The sequence below is a fragment of the Macaca thibetana genome, chromosome 7 (assembly GCF_024542745.1).
Source record: "Macaca thibetana thibetana isolate TM-01 chromosome 7, ASM2454274v1, whole genome shotgun sequence".
In the NCBI taxonomy this organism is placed as follows: domain Eukaryota; kingdom Metazoa; phylum Chordata; class Mammalia; order Primates; family Cercopithecidae; genus Macaca; species Macaca thibetana.
The window spans coordinates 62,376,306-62,391,195 of NC_065584.1; the positions used below are offsets into that span (position 1 = coordinate 62,376,306).

Genomic DNA, 14,890 nt, shown 5'->3' on the forward strand with positions numbered 1-14,890 from the left:
TATTTATCATTGGCTGTCATAAAATAAAATCCTAAACAAATCAAATATGAATTACCTGAATCACTTTTGACTAGTCCTTCAATTCAGGCATAATGGCTATCATTTCCCTTTACCTTCTAAGATAGCCAGAAGCACAGAATTATGTAGCTCCCCCTAATTTCATAAGTCTTCTCTTTCCTTTCTGTTCACTAAAGGCAATGTCTTAATCCACGCCATGCATTCTGTCCTCAAATCTACTATACTTTCAAATTCTCCAAAGAAAACTGCAAAATATACCCTACAGTGAATTCCAAAGCTGCTCCCAATATGTCTGTACTGAGGGGCAGGTGGGGTAGGGGGGTGGCGGACAGTAGAATGCACTAATAAGAACATGATCTTTGTGGCTGGGCACTTAATTCTCTGGGTGATTGGTGATCATGGCAGTTATTTAAGCTCTTTAAGCTTTAGTTTCTTCATATCTAATATGGATTGATGTATACATGAAACAGTAAAAGTCAAGTATATAGTTTTGCACTTATAGTAATTGGTTAATTATTGCATATTGTGTGGGGTTTTTGGTTGTTTGTTTTTATTTTTGAGACAGGGTCATGTTTGGTCACCTAGGCTGGAATGCAGTGGCACCATCACGGCTCACTACAGCTTTGACCTCTTGGGCTCAGGTGATCCTCCCACCTCACACTCTGAGTAGTTGGGACTACAGGCACATGCCACCATGCCCAGTTACATTTAAAATATTTTTGTAGAGACCGGGTTTTGCCATGTTGCCCAGGCTGGTCTTGAACTCCTGGGCTCAGGAGATCTGCCCACCTCAGCCTCCCAAAGTGCTGGGATTACAGGCATGAGCCACCACATCCAGCCTCTAATGATTTTTATTATCTTAATCATCATATGTGTTCCAAGGACTGCACTAAGCATTTTATGTATGTTAACTCATTCAATCTTCACAACTCCTCTAAGGAATAAATGACTTATTAAATATAAAGTTAATTTACAATACAAAAGCAAAACGTAGGACTTGAAGAAGCAGCTGTTCCAAGTAAAATTATTCTAAACAAACTTCTTTTAATTAATCATTGCATCAAGCATCAAGCCTCTGTATGTGACCAGCTCCTGAATGAATTGCTGCTTTCATCACAAAACCTACATCTCCTTCAACCTGTCACAGCCTGCCTTTTTACCCTCATTCCACTAAAGCTCCTTCCAGCAAAATCATCAATAACTTCCATACTGCCAAGTTCAATGGACACTTTTTAGTTTAACACACTGTACTCTTTCCTTCTGAAATAGTCTCTTTCTTCAGCTTCTCTTACACTTTACTTGTCTAGTTTCATCCCCAAGGTCCTTAGTGGCTTTTTTTCATCCAAACTTTGTTGATATTCTTCAGGACTCCATTCTGGATCCTCTTCTGTCTGTCTCTAAACTGTTGTCCTGACAATCACATCTATTCCTGAAACTTTAAATATTACCTGTATGCTGATAACTCCAAAATGTATTCACATATATGTAAGTATGTAAAAACAGCACTAACCATTCTTCTGAGATCTACATTTGCTTATCTAATTTTAGGTGTCTCAAAAACATCTTAACGTGTTTGCTCTTTCTTTTGTTATTCTTTTTTTTTTAATTGAAAAATAAAAGTTGTACATATTTAAGTTGTACAATATGTTTTGAGATGTCTATATACATTGTGGAATGGCTAAATTAAGCTAATTAACATACGTATTACCTCACATACTTATCTCTACATTTTTCACTTTACTCGTGTAATCATTTGCAAACATGTACACATAATTGTATATACCCAGCCAGATTCCTTTTTTCCTTTTTTTTTTTTTTTTTTTTGAGATGGAGTCTCACTCTTGCCAGGCTAGTGTGCAGTGGCACGATCTTGGCTCACTGCAACCTCCGTCTCCCAGGTTCAAGAGATTCTCCTGCCTTAGCCTCCCAAGTAGCTGAGACTGCAGGCATGCACCATCACACTCAGCTAATTTTTGTATTTTTAGTAGAGACGGGCTTTCACCATGTTGGCCAGGATGGTCTTGATCTCGACCTCGTGATCTGGCCGCCTCAGTCTCTTACAGTGCTGGGATTACAGGCGTGAGCCACTGCACCCAGCCAATTCCCTTTTTTCTTATACCATATGTCTAATCCACCAGCAAATACAATAAATAAGTTGGCTCCAATTTGAACATATCTCTAGAATCTATTTCCCAGCACCTTGACCACTATTGCCTTGACGCACACCATTATTATGTGTCATCATCCAAGACTATCATAATAGTTTTCTAAGTTATCAATGTCTATGCTCCACAAAACTACCAGAGTGATCCTTAAAATGTCATCTCATTCCACTGCTACAAATACCTCTCTTTGGTTTTGCAAAGCACAAATACTCAGAAATTAAAAACTAAAGTCTGATATTATCTGGATACCTCTCATCTATATCGCTTATAGCCTCAGTCACACTAATCTAACCACATTGGTCTGTTTAATCATACCAAGCACCCTACTGCCACCTCAGGGCCTTTGAATCTGCTATTTTTACTGCTTAGAATTCTCTCTCCCCCAACCTCCAAAACTCACAAGGCTTCCTCCCTTATCTCCATTATCACTTTAAATATCCCTCTACAGAGAAGCCTTCCATAACCATCCTATATAAAACAGCACTCCTCTATAACTCTCTCTCTCCTAACCTACTTTACTTTAATCTTCTACTTTACTATATATTGTTTTACTGTCCACTTTCTTTATATTATCCCAAGCTAACTTATATAGTACCTTATTCTTAACATTCCCACCACCACCCTTGCCCTAACCCTTCCAAAATTTCTCAGAGCTTTTTAGTATTCATTATCCAGAGTAATTAAAAGCCCATCTTCTCCATAAGAAATGTTAGAATAAACTAATAAGTTGAAGTTTTTTGTTTTATTTTCGAGATTATTTATTTTGAGTTTTGCTCTTGTAGCCCAGGCTGGAGTGCAATGGCACAATCTCGGCTCACCGCAACCTTCACCTCCCAGGTTCAAGCGATTCTCCTACCTCAGCCTCCCAAGTAGCTGGGATTACAGGCATGCGCCACTATGCTCGGCTAAGTTTTGCATTTTTAGTAGAGATGGGATTTCACCATGTTGGTCAGGCTGGTCTTGAACTCCTGACCTCCCGTGATCTTCAGCCTCCCAAAGTGCTGGGATTATAGGCATGAACAACCACACCCGGCCATAAGTAAAGTTCTACCTCTTGCAATAACTTTGCCTTGCCTTAAAGCTACTAAACATGACCTACCATTCCATGACTTGAAGTGTTCAATTACAACTTCTTCTAATTTCTTTAACTTTGGATGACTATAAACAAATTTTTTATTTTTATCTCCTGGAAAAAAACAAAAATATCAATTTAAAAAAATTTTTTTTTCCATATTCAATTACACTAGTGTATATTAAAGTTATCTTTTCCAATGCATATGTTGGACTTTTTAAAAAAAAATTTTTAAATTTAAACCAGAGGTAACATCTAGGTAGCACATAAGTCTTACTGTAAAATGAACTTTGAACTTTCATAAAAATTTCATTCTGAGAGAACCTAAACAAGAACCAGCAGCAAAGCAAAAATATATTTTAAACTATAAATCAGGTTTTGATAGTTCTGAGAATTTTCACTACCACTAACAACTACTAACATCTGTTATATGTTTATAGTTTAAACATTGTTTAAAGCATATAAACTTTAAACTTGTATATATTAATCTTAACTTTAAAAATGAAATAGTTACACATTTAACAGATCTGTTGCTACAAAATATAAATAATTGTAGACATCTGCATCAAAGCAGCAAAATTTCAAAATTAACTTTGATTAAGAAACACAATGCAATACATAATTTTAAAAGAAAAACCAGACCTTGTTGGATAGCAGAAACACTATCTGCTGAAGTACTACGTGTATGTGCAAACATACACTCTAGATGATTATAGAGCTTCATGAAGTCTTCATTTCGGCCAAGTTCATTTTTTGACCGTGTCATCCCTTCAGAAATTAAGAAAAGGTTTTCCAAATAAATAATAATAAAACTGATAAAATGTATTATTTATTAAAAAGAAATTAAACTTTAGCAATGAATGTAAGTTTTTCAAGTGTAAACATGAAAACCAGCAACTTTTTGCAGTTCTACATTCATATATGTATTAATGAATGGTTTCCTTTTCTCCAGGAATTTATTAAAAACAAAGAAACATGGCCATTTGTTAATTATTCCAGTGCTTTTTAAAATAAATCATTTTTAAGTAATCCAAACTCTTTGTCTTTTTGTTTTGGTTTTTTTGAGACAGTCTCGCTCTGTTGCCCAGGCTGAAGTGCAGCAGCGTAATCTTGACTCAAGGCAACCTCCGCCTCTCGGGTTCAAACGATTCTCCCGCCTCAGCCTCCTGAGTAGCTGGGATTACAGGTGTGCATCACCACACCCGGCTAATTTTTGTATTTTTATTAGAGACAGGATTTCACCAGCATGTTGGCCAGGCTGGTCTTGAACTCCTGACCTCAAGTGATCCATCCATCTCGGTTTCCCAAAGTGCTGGGATTACAGGCATGAGCCACTGTGCCCAGCCCTTCAATGTCTTTAGCCAAAATAATACATGTCATTATTTCTTTAAATAATTTGATATAATTTACCTTTAGTTCCATCCATAATTCCACAAAGGAAGAAATATAATGATCTCATTCCCATTTGCTGCAATAATTCATAACCATGATATAAACTAATACAAATAGCAAACTCTCCCTCGATTACGCCTTGTTGTATTCCCTAGAAAAACAGCATATGTCAAATTTAACCAGAGAAATAAATGAACATACACGCTCCATGCCCAAGTTGTCAGGCCATAGTCAGTGTAACATTTATAATATAATCCAAATGATCATAATAATCATTCCCTTCTATACTGCTATAACTGACTGGTTATTAAATGTCATCTTACAGGATGTTGCTATGGAAAGGTACCAATGTATTTTTTATGTAAAATCTGCCCCTTTGTTTTTTTTTCTTTAATTAAACAAGAAACTTACATTTTAAAAATAAGTAAAGGAGAAAAAAATTATAAGGGGTGTTTTTCTTTACAGGTAAATTAATTGGCAGTATATAGATATATTTGTTCTTTCAAAACTATATAGTAAGCATCTACTACATGTCAAACACTGAGCTAGATACAATGGAAATGGGAAATAAGTTAGATATGGCCTATCCTCATGCATGTTACTGGCAAAAATACAAATATTTAATCACACTGTTTTAATGCCAACATTTAATACCAAGTTTAAGTGCTATGAAAATATCTGATACTGAGCCCCAGAAACTATTCTAAGCACATTACTTGCACAATTCACTTAATCTTAGTATTTAGCAGGTAGCTACTATTGTTATGCTCATTTTACAGATGAGGAAGCTCATACAAGCTGTAAGTAGCAGAACCACTATTGAGACCCAGGAATTTTGGCTAAGAGGCCTTGTGCTTTCAACCACTACTCTCATGGAAAAATGAAGGACACATTCCTTTATGGAAGTACATGGTATGTGTATCTATCTGATAAGATAGTTTTTAAGGACAGCATGGAGAACATATTCTAATTATTTTTCTTTGAGATGAAGACTACTGTTTTCTAACATTTTTAGTAGCATTTAACCTTTGGACCTAGTTTGACAGACATTTTCCTATCCATTTATTTTTTTCCAATGCAGGTTAGAAACAAGAAGCTTGCTGTGATGCTTCCTTTAAACTCTGGTATTGAGAATAAGAATAAATGTTCTGTGTCTAAAATTCAGTTACAATCTACCCTCTCATGGCCTTGCGACTTTACAAAATAAATGGACTTAAAGACAAATTCTTCATTAAAAGTTAAAAAGAAAGGTTGGGCACTGTGGCTCACATCTGTAATCTTTGGGATTACACTCGGGGAGGCCAAGACAGGCAGATCACCTGATGTCAGGAGGTTGAGACTGGCCTGGCCAACATGGTGAAACCCTCTCTCTACTAAAAATACAAAAATTAGTCAGGCATGGTGATGCGTGCTTGTAGTCCCAGCTACTAGGGAGGCTGAGGCATGAGAGTCACTTGAACCTGAGAGGCAGAGGTTACAGTGAGCCAAGGTCACGCCACTGCACTCCAGCTTGGGCAATAGAGCGAGATTCTGTCTCAAAAAAAAAAAAAGTAAGAAAGAAAAAGTTAAAAGGTAAAATTTATCTTAATACAAATCATTACATTGTATTCTTGCCAGGTTTTTTTCATGCTTTTATAAACTATATAAACATTTCTGATTTTTTTTTTTTTTTTTTTTTGAGACAGGTCTAACTCTGTCACCTAGGCTAGAATGCAATGCTAAAATCACAGCTCACTGCAACCTCAACCACCCAGCCTCAAGCAATCCTACCCTGCCTCAGGCTCCTGAGTAGGTACATACCACCACACTTGGCTATTTTTTTTTTTACATTTGTAGAGACAGGATCTCACTATGTTGCCCAGGCTGGTCTTGAACTCTGGGGCTCAAGTGATCCTCCCACCTTTGCCTCCCAAAGAGTTGGGATTACAGGCATCAGCCACTGTGTTCAGCCTCATTTTTTGATGAGCTAATAGGTACCCAAAAAATCAGTACCTATGTTTTATCCTGGCTTTAGGTGAAAATTTACTCTGTCATCAAAATTTATTTAAAAATACCTACCACAATATTCGGAGATGGGTTTTTCCTAAATTGATCTCTTGCCAGAATTATCTGGTATTTTGTTAGATTTGGGATATCCCTTCTCATCAAAACATTCCTCTGAATCAAAGAATGAGCAAATGATTCCAAAATCTGCAAATTTAAAAGCAATCTAGTTTAAGCTTGCTCTAAGTCCTTTTTCAAGTACAATCATTTTCTCACATATTAAAATAGGAATTATATATTTAATAAGGTTTGCCTTACAATGAATGTTTAAGTAAACTCAGCAATGATAACATTTAAAACTACTTCACATCTATCCCCAAATAATATCCATATAAAAATCAACATAAGCATTTATTATATACAACTATAATTTAAGAACACATTTGTTAATCTGTTTATTTCTTTTTTTTTTTTTTTGAGACGGAGTCTCACTCTGTCGCCTAGGCTGGAGTGCAGTGGCGCCATCTCGGCTCACTGCAAGCTCCGCCTCCTGGGTTCACGCCATTCTCCTGCCTCAGTCTCCCGAGTAGCTGGGACTACAGGCGCCCGCCACCTTGCCCGGCTAATTTTTTGTATTTTTAGTAGAGACGAGGTTTCACCGTGTTAGCCAGGACGGTCTCGATCACCTGACATCGTGATCCGCCCGTCTCGGCCTCCCAAAGTGCTGGGATTACAGGCTTGAGCCACCGCGCCTGGCCCTAATCTGTTTATTTCTTAACTCCTCTCTCCCTCAACCTACACACACTGTAATCTAAGTGTAAGTACCATGAAAGAAGACCTTTGATTTCTTCACTGTTACAACCTCAGTACCTAGACCAGTTTGGCACTTAGGTCCTCAGCAGATACTTGTAGTTTGTAAAGTACTGAATAAATTGAAATGTCTTGAGTATATTTAATTTTACTCACTGACTCATTTTTTTCAACAAATATTTATTAAGCACCTACTATGTAACAAGCAGTGCTCTAAATGCTGGGTGTTTGGGTGAGGGGGAAAGGACAAGATGGAGGAAGGTGAACAAGATGGAGCAGTCCCTGTTGTTTCTGGGTTTTTCATCACAGATTTTCCCGCGCCCAGGAAAAGAACCAAATCAACTGAGCATGTGCAGAGTGACGTCAAGCCGGGGACACCGAAATTCAAGAAGCCACTCCTACACACACGCCCCAAACTCCTCCCCACTCCAGCTCCCAGGCATGAAAGTCTGCTGCCGGTAAGCGCCGGTGTGACTTCTTCCGCCCCGGCATTTGTGGACCGGAGAACATCACCCAAAAGGACCGGAGCGACTTCCCTGGCCCCCCACACCTGAGGACCAGAGAACCTCGACCGAGAGTGTGTGCATATTTGCAATAAAAGACTGCCACTTTCTTACGTACTTTGGCCTCATGTTTAATTACTTAGCTCTCCTAAATTAAGTTAAATTAAATTAAAACACTGGGGACAGTATGGCTAAGACAAATAAAGTCACTGCTCCCATATAATTTCCATTCCAAAGGAGAGAACCAAAGAATAAAGAAGCGAACAAAGAAAGCAGATCATTTGGATTATAACAAATGCATTTAAGAATCTAAAACACAATAATGCTGTAGAGTCTTTGAGAGGAAAGGGATCATTATTAAATAAGGTGAACAAAGACTCTCTCTTTGAGGAGCGAACATTTGAGTTTACATGTGAATGATGAGGTATGTCTACCATGTGAGGTTCTAAGGACAAAGGATTCCGGAGAGAGAAGTCAGCAAACAAAAAGGTCCTGAGGCAGAAATGAGCTTAATGGCACAAAAGGAGACCGATAGATGAAGACCTATTATAGCAGTATGTAATTGTTTAAATTTTTGCCTAATTTGTATTTTCTAAACTATGGCTAGTTTAATACAGTATTTTCCTCCCTTCCAACTTTGTTGATCATACTGCCTAATAAGGCACTCTAAAAATACCAACAAAATTAAATTACATTTGTATATGATTATAAGAATTATCATATTTACGTTGTTATAAATGGAATGATTTTCAATTAAAAATGCACTAATATCAAAGAGACGATTACAAAAAGACTTTGCCACATCTTAACTCAATAATGCAAATAATTTAAAAACAAAAAACAAGCTGTATTACTACAAAATGTCTCTTAAGAAAGACTTATTATAGATTAAGTGACAGATAACTTTTTGGTTATCTATTCCTGTAACCATCTGTAATCCATGGCAATGAAAATGTGAAAACATGTTGTTCTACCATGACACTAAGTATGAACTGCAGAAAAACAATGTGTTACCTCAGATTTCTCCCAGTGAAAATGACAATTGTCTAAGCAGGTCCTCAACAGCTATAACATTGACATTTGGGCCAGACAATTCTTTGTTGTGGGGTTGCTGTCCTATCCATTGTAGGATGTTTAGCTGCTTCCTGGCCTCCACATACTAGATGCCAATAATAACTCCACATTTCACCTCTTGCCTTCCCCTTCTATCCTGTCTTTTTGTTGTTGTTGTTGTTGTAAGAACCAAAAATGTGTCAAGTCATTCCCAAATGTTGCCAGGTAGGTGAAATAATTCCCAGTTGCAAAGCACTGCTGTATAAAGGATCAGGGAGGACAACAGTGAAAATATATTTCATTACAAAGAAACCTCTGAGGACCGGGCACATGGTGGCTTACACCTGTAATCCCAGCACTTTGGGAGATCGAAGCAGGAGAATCACTTGAGGTCAGGAGTTCAAGACCAACTTGGCCAACAAAGCGAAACCTCGTCTCTATTAAAAAATAGAAAAATTAGCCAGATGTGGTAGCATGCGCCTGTAATCCCAGCTACTTGGGAGGCTGAGGAGAATCGCTTGAACCGGGCAGGTGGAAGCTGCAGTGAGTGAGCTGAACCGAACAAAAAAAAAACAAAAAGAAAACAAAGAAACTTCTGGCTGAATCTCAGCACATGTTCGTGTTACGGGTGTGTGCACTTTGTGAAAATTCACTGAGCTTTGTCTACTTTCACTGTTTGTGTGTGTGTGTATGTATGCGCATATTCTATATTCCAGTTAAAAGGTTTACTTAAAAAAATGCAAAACCATGTAAGGCTATTATTTGCTTTACAAATGGCCTGTCTTTTGTATTTTCCCTTTCAATAATAGTTTGCTAGTAAATACAAAACACGGTGCTCATTCCAAAAATTTTAACTTCAAAGAATTTTTTCAACATATCAATTATATAAAAATAAGTATATTAAGCCGGGCACGGTGGCTCAAGCCTGTAATCCCAGCACTTTGGGAGGCCGAGACGGGTGGATCACGAGGTCAGGAGATTGAGACCATCCTGGCTAACACGGTGAAACCCCGTCTCCACTAAAAAATACAAAAAACTAGCCGGGCGAGGTGGCGGGCGCCTGTAGTCCCAGCTACTCGGGAGGCTGAGGCAGGAGAATGGCGGGAACCCGGGAGGTGGAGCTTGCAGTGAGCCGAGATCTGGTCACTGCGCTCCAGCCTGGGCGACAGAGCAAGACTCTGTCTCAAAAAAAAAAAAAATAAATAAGTATATTATCACATCCAAATCCTGTTAGCTGAAATAATTAAATTACCAGTTTATTTATGAAATCCTAAATGTCATAAAAATGGCTTACCTGGATATAGGTCTTTTGGATGGCTGCAAGTTCTTCACCAAGTGGAACAATAAGCTTTTCAATTTTTCTTTCATAAGAATATGCCAAAATATCTGGAGAATCTTCAGAACGAAGCTCTATCTGCCCAATTAGCAGGTTAGTAATAACTTGTTGCACAGCCTATGCGAAATCAATTAAGTATGATTATAAATTAAATTACATGTTAAAATTTTTTAGTTTAAGTCACTAACAGAAATAAAATAGCAGTAAAATTTTGAAAGAAGCACCAGAAATTTATATCATTAAATACCAAAAAAGAAAGAAGACAAGCCTATAAGAAAAGTACATCAGAAGTAGTACAACAGGTGAAAAGTGCTTCCAAAACATCTTTTCCCCACACAGACCTTCAAGCAAAGCATCTGAGAAATAAGAATACTGTAAATGTCCAAAAAGTTCCTCAAATGTAGTTTGGTACTTTCCAAATACTGTCTTTATAAAGACTCAGACAAAAATTTCAAATTAGCAATACTAAATCAATTATTGATAAATTAGTAGAATATTTTCCATTTAAATCAACATATATGATGTGAATACATTTCCAGGGCTAAATTTCATGTACCCAAAGCTTATAAATAGACTTCATTATAAAATTAGGAAACTGGAGAAAAAACATATAATCTGTTAGTGTAAACAACTACTGTACCAGAAGACTATGGTACTGACAGTGTGATTAACAATTAAAAAGAAAAAAAAAACAAAACAAAACAAAGAAAGAGAATCCTGAGAGTATCTAAAAATTAAAAGTTGTTTTGTTGTTGTTGTTGTTGTTGTTGTTGTTTTTTGAGACGAACTCTCACTCTGTCACCCAGGCTGGAGCACAGTGGCATGATCTCGGCTTACTGCAACCTCTGCCTCCTGGGTTCAAGTGATTCTCCTGCCTCAGCCTCCCCAGTAGCTGGGATTACAGGCGCTTGCAACTATGCCCAGCTAATTTTTTGTGTTTTTAGTAGAGATGGGGTTTCACCATGTTGGTCAGGCCGGTCTCGAACTCTTGACCTCATGATTCACCCACCTTGGCCTCCCAAAGTGCTGGGATTACAGGAGTGAAGCATTGTGTCCAGCTTTTTTTTTTTTTTTTTGAGATGGAACCTCCCTCTGTCGCCCAGGCTGGAGTGTAATGGTGCAATCTATCTCGAGTTACTGCAACCTCTAACTCCCAGGTTCAAGCAATTCTCCTGCCTCAACCTCTCCAGTAGCTGGGACTACAGGCATACGTCACCACACCCAGGTAATTTTTGTATTTTCAGTACAGATGGGGTTTCACTATGTTGGCCTAATTGGTCTCCAACTGACCTCTGTGATCCGCCCACCTTGGCCTCCTAAAGTGCTGGGATTAAAGGTGTGAGCCATGGCACCCAAACAAAAATAGAAAGCCTTGTGGGTTTAGGCCAGGCAGCAGCTCATGCCTAAGGGTGTAATCACAGGGCTGTGGGAGGCCAAGTTGGGAAGACTGCTTGAAGCCAGGAATTTGAAACCAGCCTGGGCAACATAGTGAGACCCCATATCTACAAAAAATGACAATTGCTGGTGAAGTGGCAAGCACCTGCTGGAGTATCACTTGAACTCAGGAGTTCTAGGCTATAGTGAGTGAGCTACAGTTGCCACTGCATTTCAGCCTGGGTGACAGAGCAAGACCTTGTCCCTTGTCTCAAAAAAAAAAAACAAAGAAAGCCTGGAGGGCTGAATTTCAGGAAAACAAAACAAAACAAAATAGCCTAGGGTAAGAATCATATCTTAGCATTCCCAATACCTGGCAAAGTGCCCAATACAGCACACCATAATCATAATCACTGGGGGCCTTATGTATTCAAAATCTAGAGTACATTTGGGACCATTTTATAAAATTAAGCTTATTGCTTTTAATAGTTCATTCATGAAAGAAATACATGGGTAACTCCCACATGCCAGGCATTGAGTTAATGACAGAGGAGTACCAAAATTGGCATAATCCCTACATTCGTGTAGCTGATATTTTAGTGGCGCTGAAGGACCACAAATAATCAATATGCAAAAGAATGACAGATTATCACAAATGTTAAGAAGAAAATAACAAGATAGGGAACACTGACAAGATAGCTTAGTTAGAACGGATCTTTCTGAAGGAATGGCATTTTTAAACTGACTGAAAAACATGAATGTTTAAATGAGGTCAGGGAGAAAACCAGAGATAGGATACAAATTTCTAAGCTCATCAAAAAGAGGATAGAAGAAAAAAGTCTTGCAGCTTGGAAGAGTTAAAAGCTATCACTGGAAGCATGGAGCGAGATGGAAATACAGATAATTGCCCACGCAGAACATCAAATCTGACAACTGTCTACACAAAAAAGCACCTTCATGAGAACCAAAAATCAACTGAGCAATCACAGTACCTGGTATTCACTTCATATTGCTGAAAGAGGCACTGAAGAGGATAGGAAACACAATCTTTTTTTTTTTTTTTTTTTTTAGATAGAGTCTCACTCGGTCGCCCAGGCTGGAGTGCAGTGGCTCGATCTCGGCTCACTGCAAGCTCCGCCTCCCGGGTTCACGCCATTCTCCTGCCTCAGCCTCCTGAGTAGCTGGGACTACAGGCGCCCGCCACACGCCCGGCTAATTTTTGGTATTTTTAGTAGAGACGGGGTTCCACCGTGTTAGCCAGGATGGTCTTGATCTCCTGACTTCGTGTTCCACCTGCCTCGGCCTCCCAAAGTGCTGGGATTACAGGTGTGAACCACCGTGCCCGGCCAGGAAACATAATCTTGAATCATCAACACCACCCCTCCCTCATCCCCCAGAGGCCCTGTGGTGTGGAGAAAGAATCCAAGAACTCGGGGGAGGAAGAGTGCAGTTTCTGTGAGAGTGTGCCTTGAACTAAGTGTTGCTCTGTCACAGTGAAAAGCAAAACGAAGTGGAACTCAGTGCTACCACAGAGGGAGCATTTAGACCAGCCCTAGCCAGAAGGGAATTCCCCATCCTAGTGGTTGGAACTTAACTTCCGGCAAGTGCTCTGGAGACGATGAACAGGAGGGGCACACGACCTAGTGAGACACCAGCTGGGACAGTTAAAGGAGTGCTTGCACCACCCTTCATTCAACCCCAGGCTATGCAGCTCACAGAAATGAAAAGTGACTCCTTCCTTCTGCTTGAGGAAAAAAGAGGGAAGAGTAAAGAGGACTTTGTCTTGTATCCTGGATATCAGCTGAGCCACAACAGGATAGGGCAGAGTAGTGAGGTCTCCGTTCCAGACCCTAGCTCCCTGACAACTTTTCTATTCGTACCCCGGGCGGGAAGGAAACCCACTACCTTGAAGGGAAGAACCCAGTCCTAGCAAGATTCATCACTTGCTGACTAAAGAGCCCTTGGGCCCTAATAACCATCAGCCATACCCAGGTAATATGTCATAGGCCTTAGGTGAGACTCTGAGACATGCCAGCTTCAGGTGAGACCCAGCACATCTCTAGCAATGATGGCTATAATGAGAGACTACTTCTGCTTGAGAAAAGCAGAAGTAAAGGAGACTTTGTCTTACACCATAGGTACCAGCGTGGCCACAGTGGGGTAGAGCAACAAATGGGCTCTTGGGGACCTGATTCCAGGCCTTGACTCTTGAACAGCATTTCTGAAACTGTCCCAGGCCAGAGGGGAACCCACTTCTCTGAAGGGTGAGTCCCAGGCCTGACAGCATTCAACACAAGCTGACTGAAGAGTCCTTGGGCCTTAAGTGAAAATCAGCAGTAGACTGGCGGTACACCCCATGGGCCTATGGTAGTGGTGGCCATGGGGAGAGGCTCCTCTGCCTGTGGAAAGAAAGAGTGAGAAGGATTTCATCTTGTGCTTTGAGTGCAAGCTTAGCTGCAGTAGTATAGAGCACAAGGTAGATTTCTAAGGTTTCTTACTCTAGTTCCTGGCTCCCAGATGGCATCTCTGGACTTGCCCAGGGCCTGGGGGAACTTGCTACCCTGAAAGAAAGGAGAGAAGCCTGGCTGGCTTCAACTCTTTCTGATTGTAAAGCCTTAAGTAAACATAGACAGCAGGCAGGTAGTGGTGACAGCAGGCCATGAGTGAGACTCAGTGCTGTGGTAGCTTCAAGTCTTACCCAGTGCAGTCCCAGTGGTCATGGCCACAAGGTGGCTTGTGTTACCACACCCCCAGCTCCAGGTAGCTTAGCACAGAGAGAGAAACTCCATTTGTTTCTCTCTGAGACTCAGACAGTGCCTCTGAGTCTGCAAGAATTAAAGTGTTAACTGCACTTGGCGTGCTCCCTAATGGAAATACAGCTTAGATCACAACACACAAGTCCCTCTGAATACCCGGAAATCCTTCCCCCTAAAAAAGATGGGTACATACAACTCCAGTCTGTGAAGACAATAAATACCTAACTCTTTATTATCCAGACACAGGTGAACATCCAAAAGCATCGAGACCATCAGGAAAATATGATCTCTCCAAATGAATTAAATAAGGTACCAGGAGATATGGGACCTTTCAGACAGTGAGTTCAAAATAGCTGTTTTGAGAAAACTCAAGGAAATTCAAGATAACACAGAGAACGAATTCAGAATTCTCTCAGATAAATTTAGCA

The 14,890-nt window shown here is 39.6% G+C and overlaps 2 protein-coding genes across 5 annotated transcripts in view; one reads left to right on the forward strand and one right to left on the reverse strand.

Annotated features, from left to right (window-relative positions):
• The window catches only part of FKBP3 (FKBP prolyl isomerase 3), a 466,553-nt gene that overhangs the window by 418,227 nt on the left and 33,436 nt on the right, over positions 1–14,890 (forward strand). The gene's annotated exons all lie outside the window — the stretch shown is intronic.
• The window catches only part of FANCM (FA complementation group M), a 72,745-nt gene that overhangs the window by 44,189 nt on the left and 13,666 nt on the right, over positions 1–14,890 (reverse strand). For 2 of the 4 annotated variants that reach the window (XM_050795805.1, XM_050795803.1), the window contains exons 4-8: positions 10,291–10,449; positions 6,706–6,837; positions 4,666–4,798; positions 3,898–4,023; positions 3,283–3,369 (exon numbers count right to left, since the gene is read on the reverse strand). In XM_050795805.1, the coding sequence (XP_050651762.1) occupies positions 3,283–3,369; positions 3,898–4,023; positions 4,666–4,798; positions 6,706–6,837; positions 10,291–10,449 (637 nt within the window). Of the gene's footprint in view, positions 1–3,282; positions 3,370–3,897; positions 4,024–4,665; positions 4,799–6,705; positions 6,838–10,290; positions 10,450–14,890 lie in introns of those variants that run through there. The other 2 variants (XM_050795804.1, XM_050795806.1) reach the window with 2 other exon arrangements.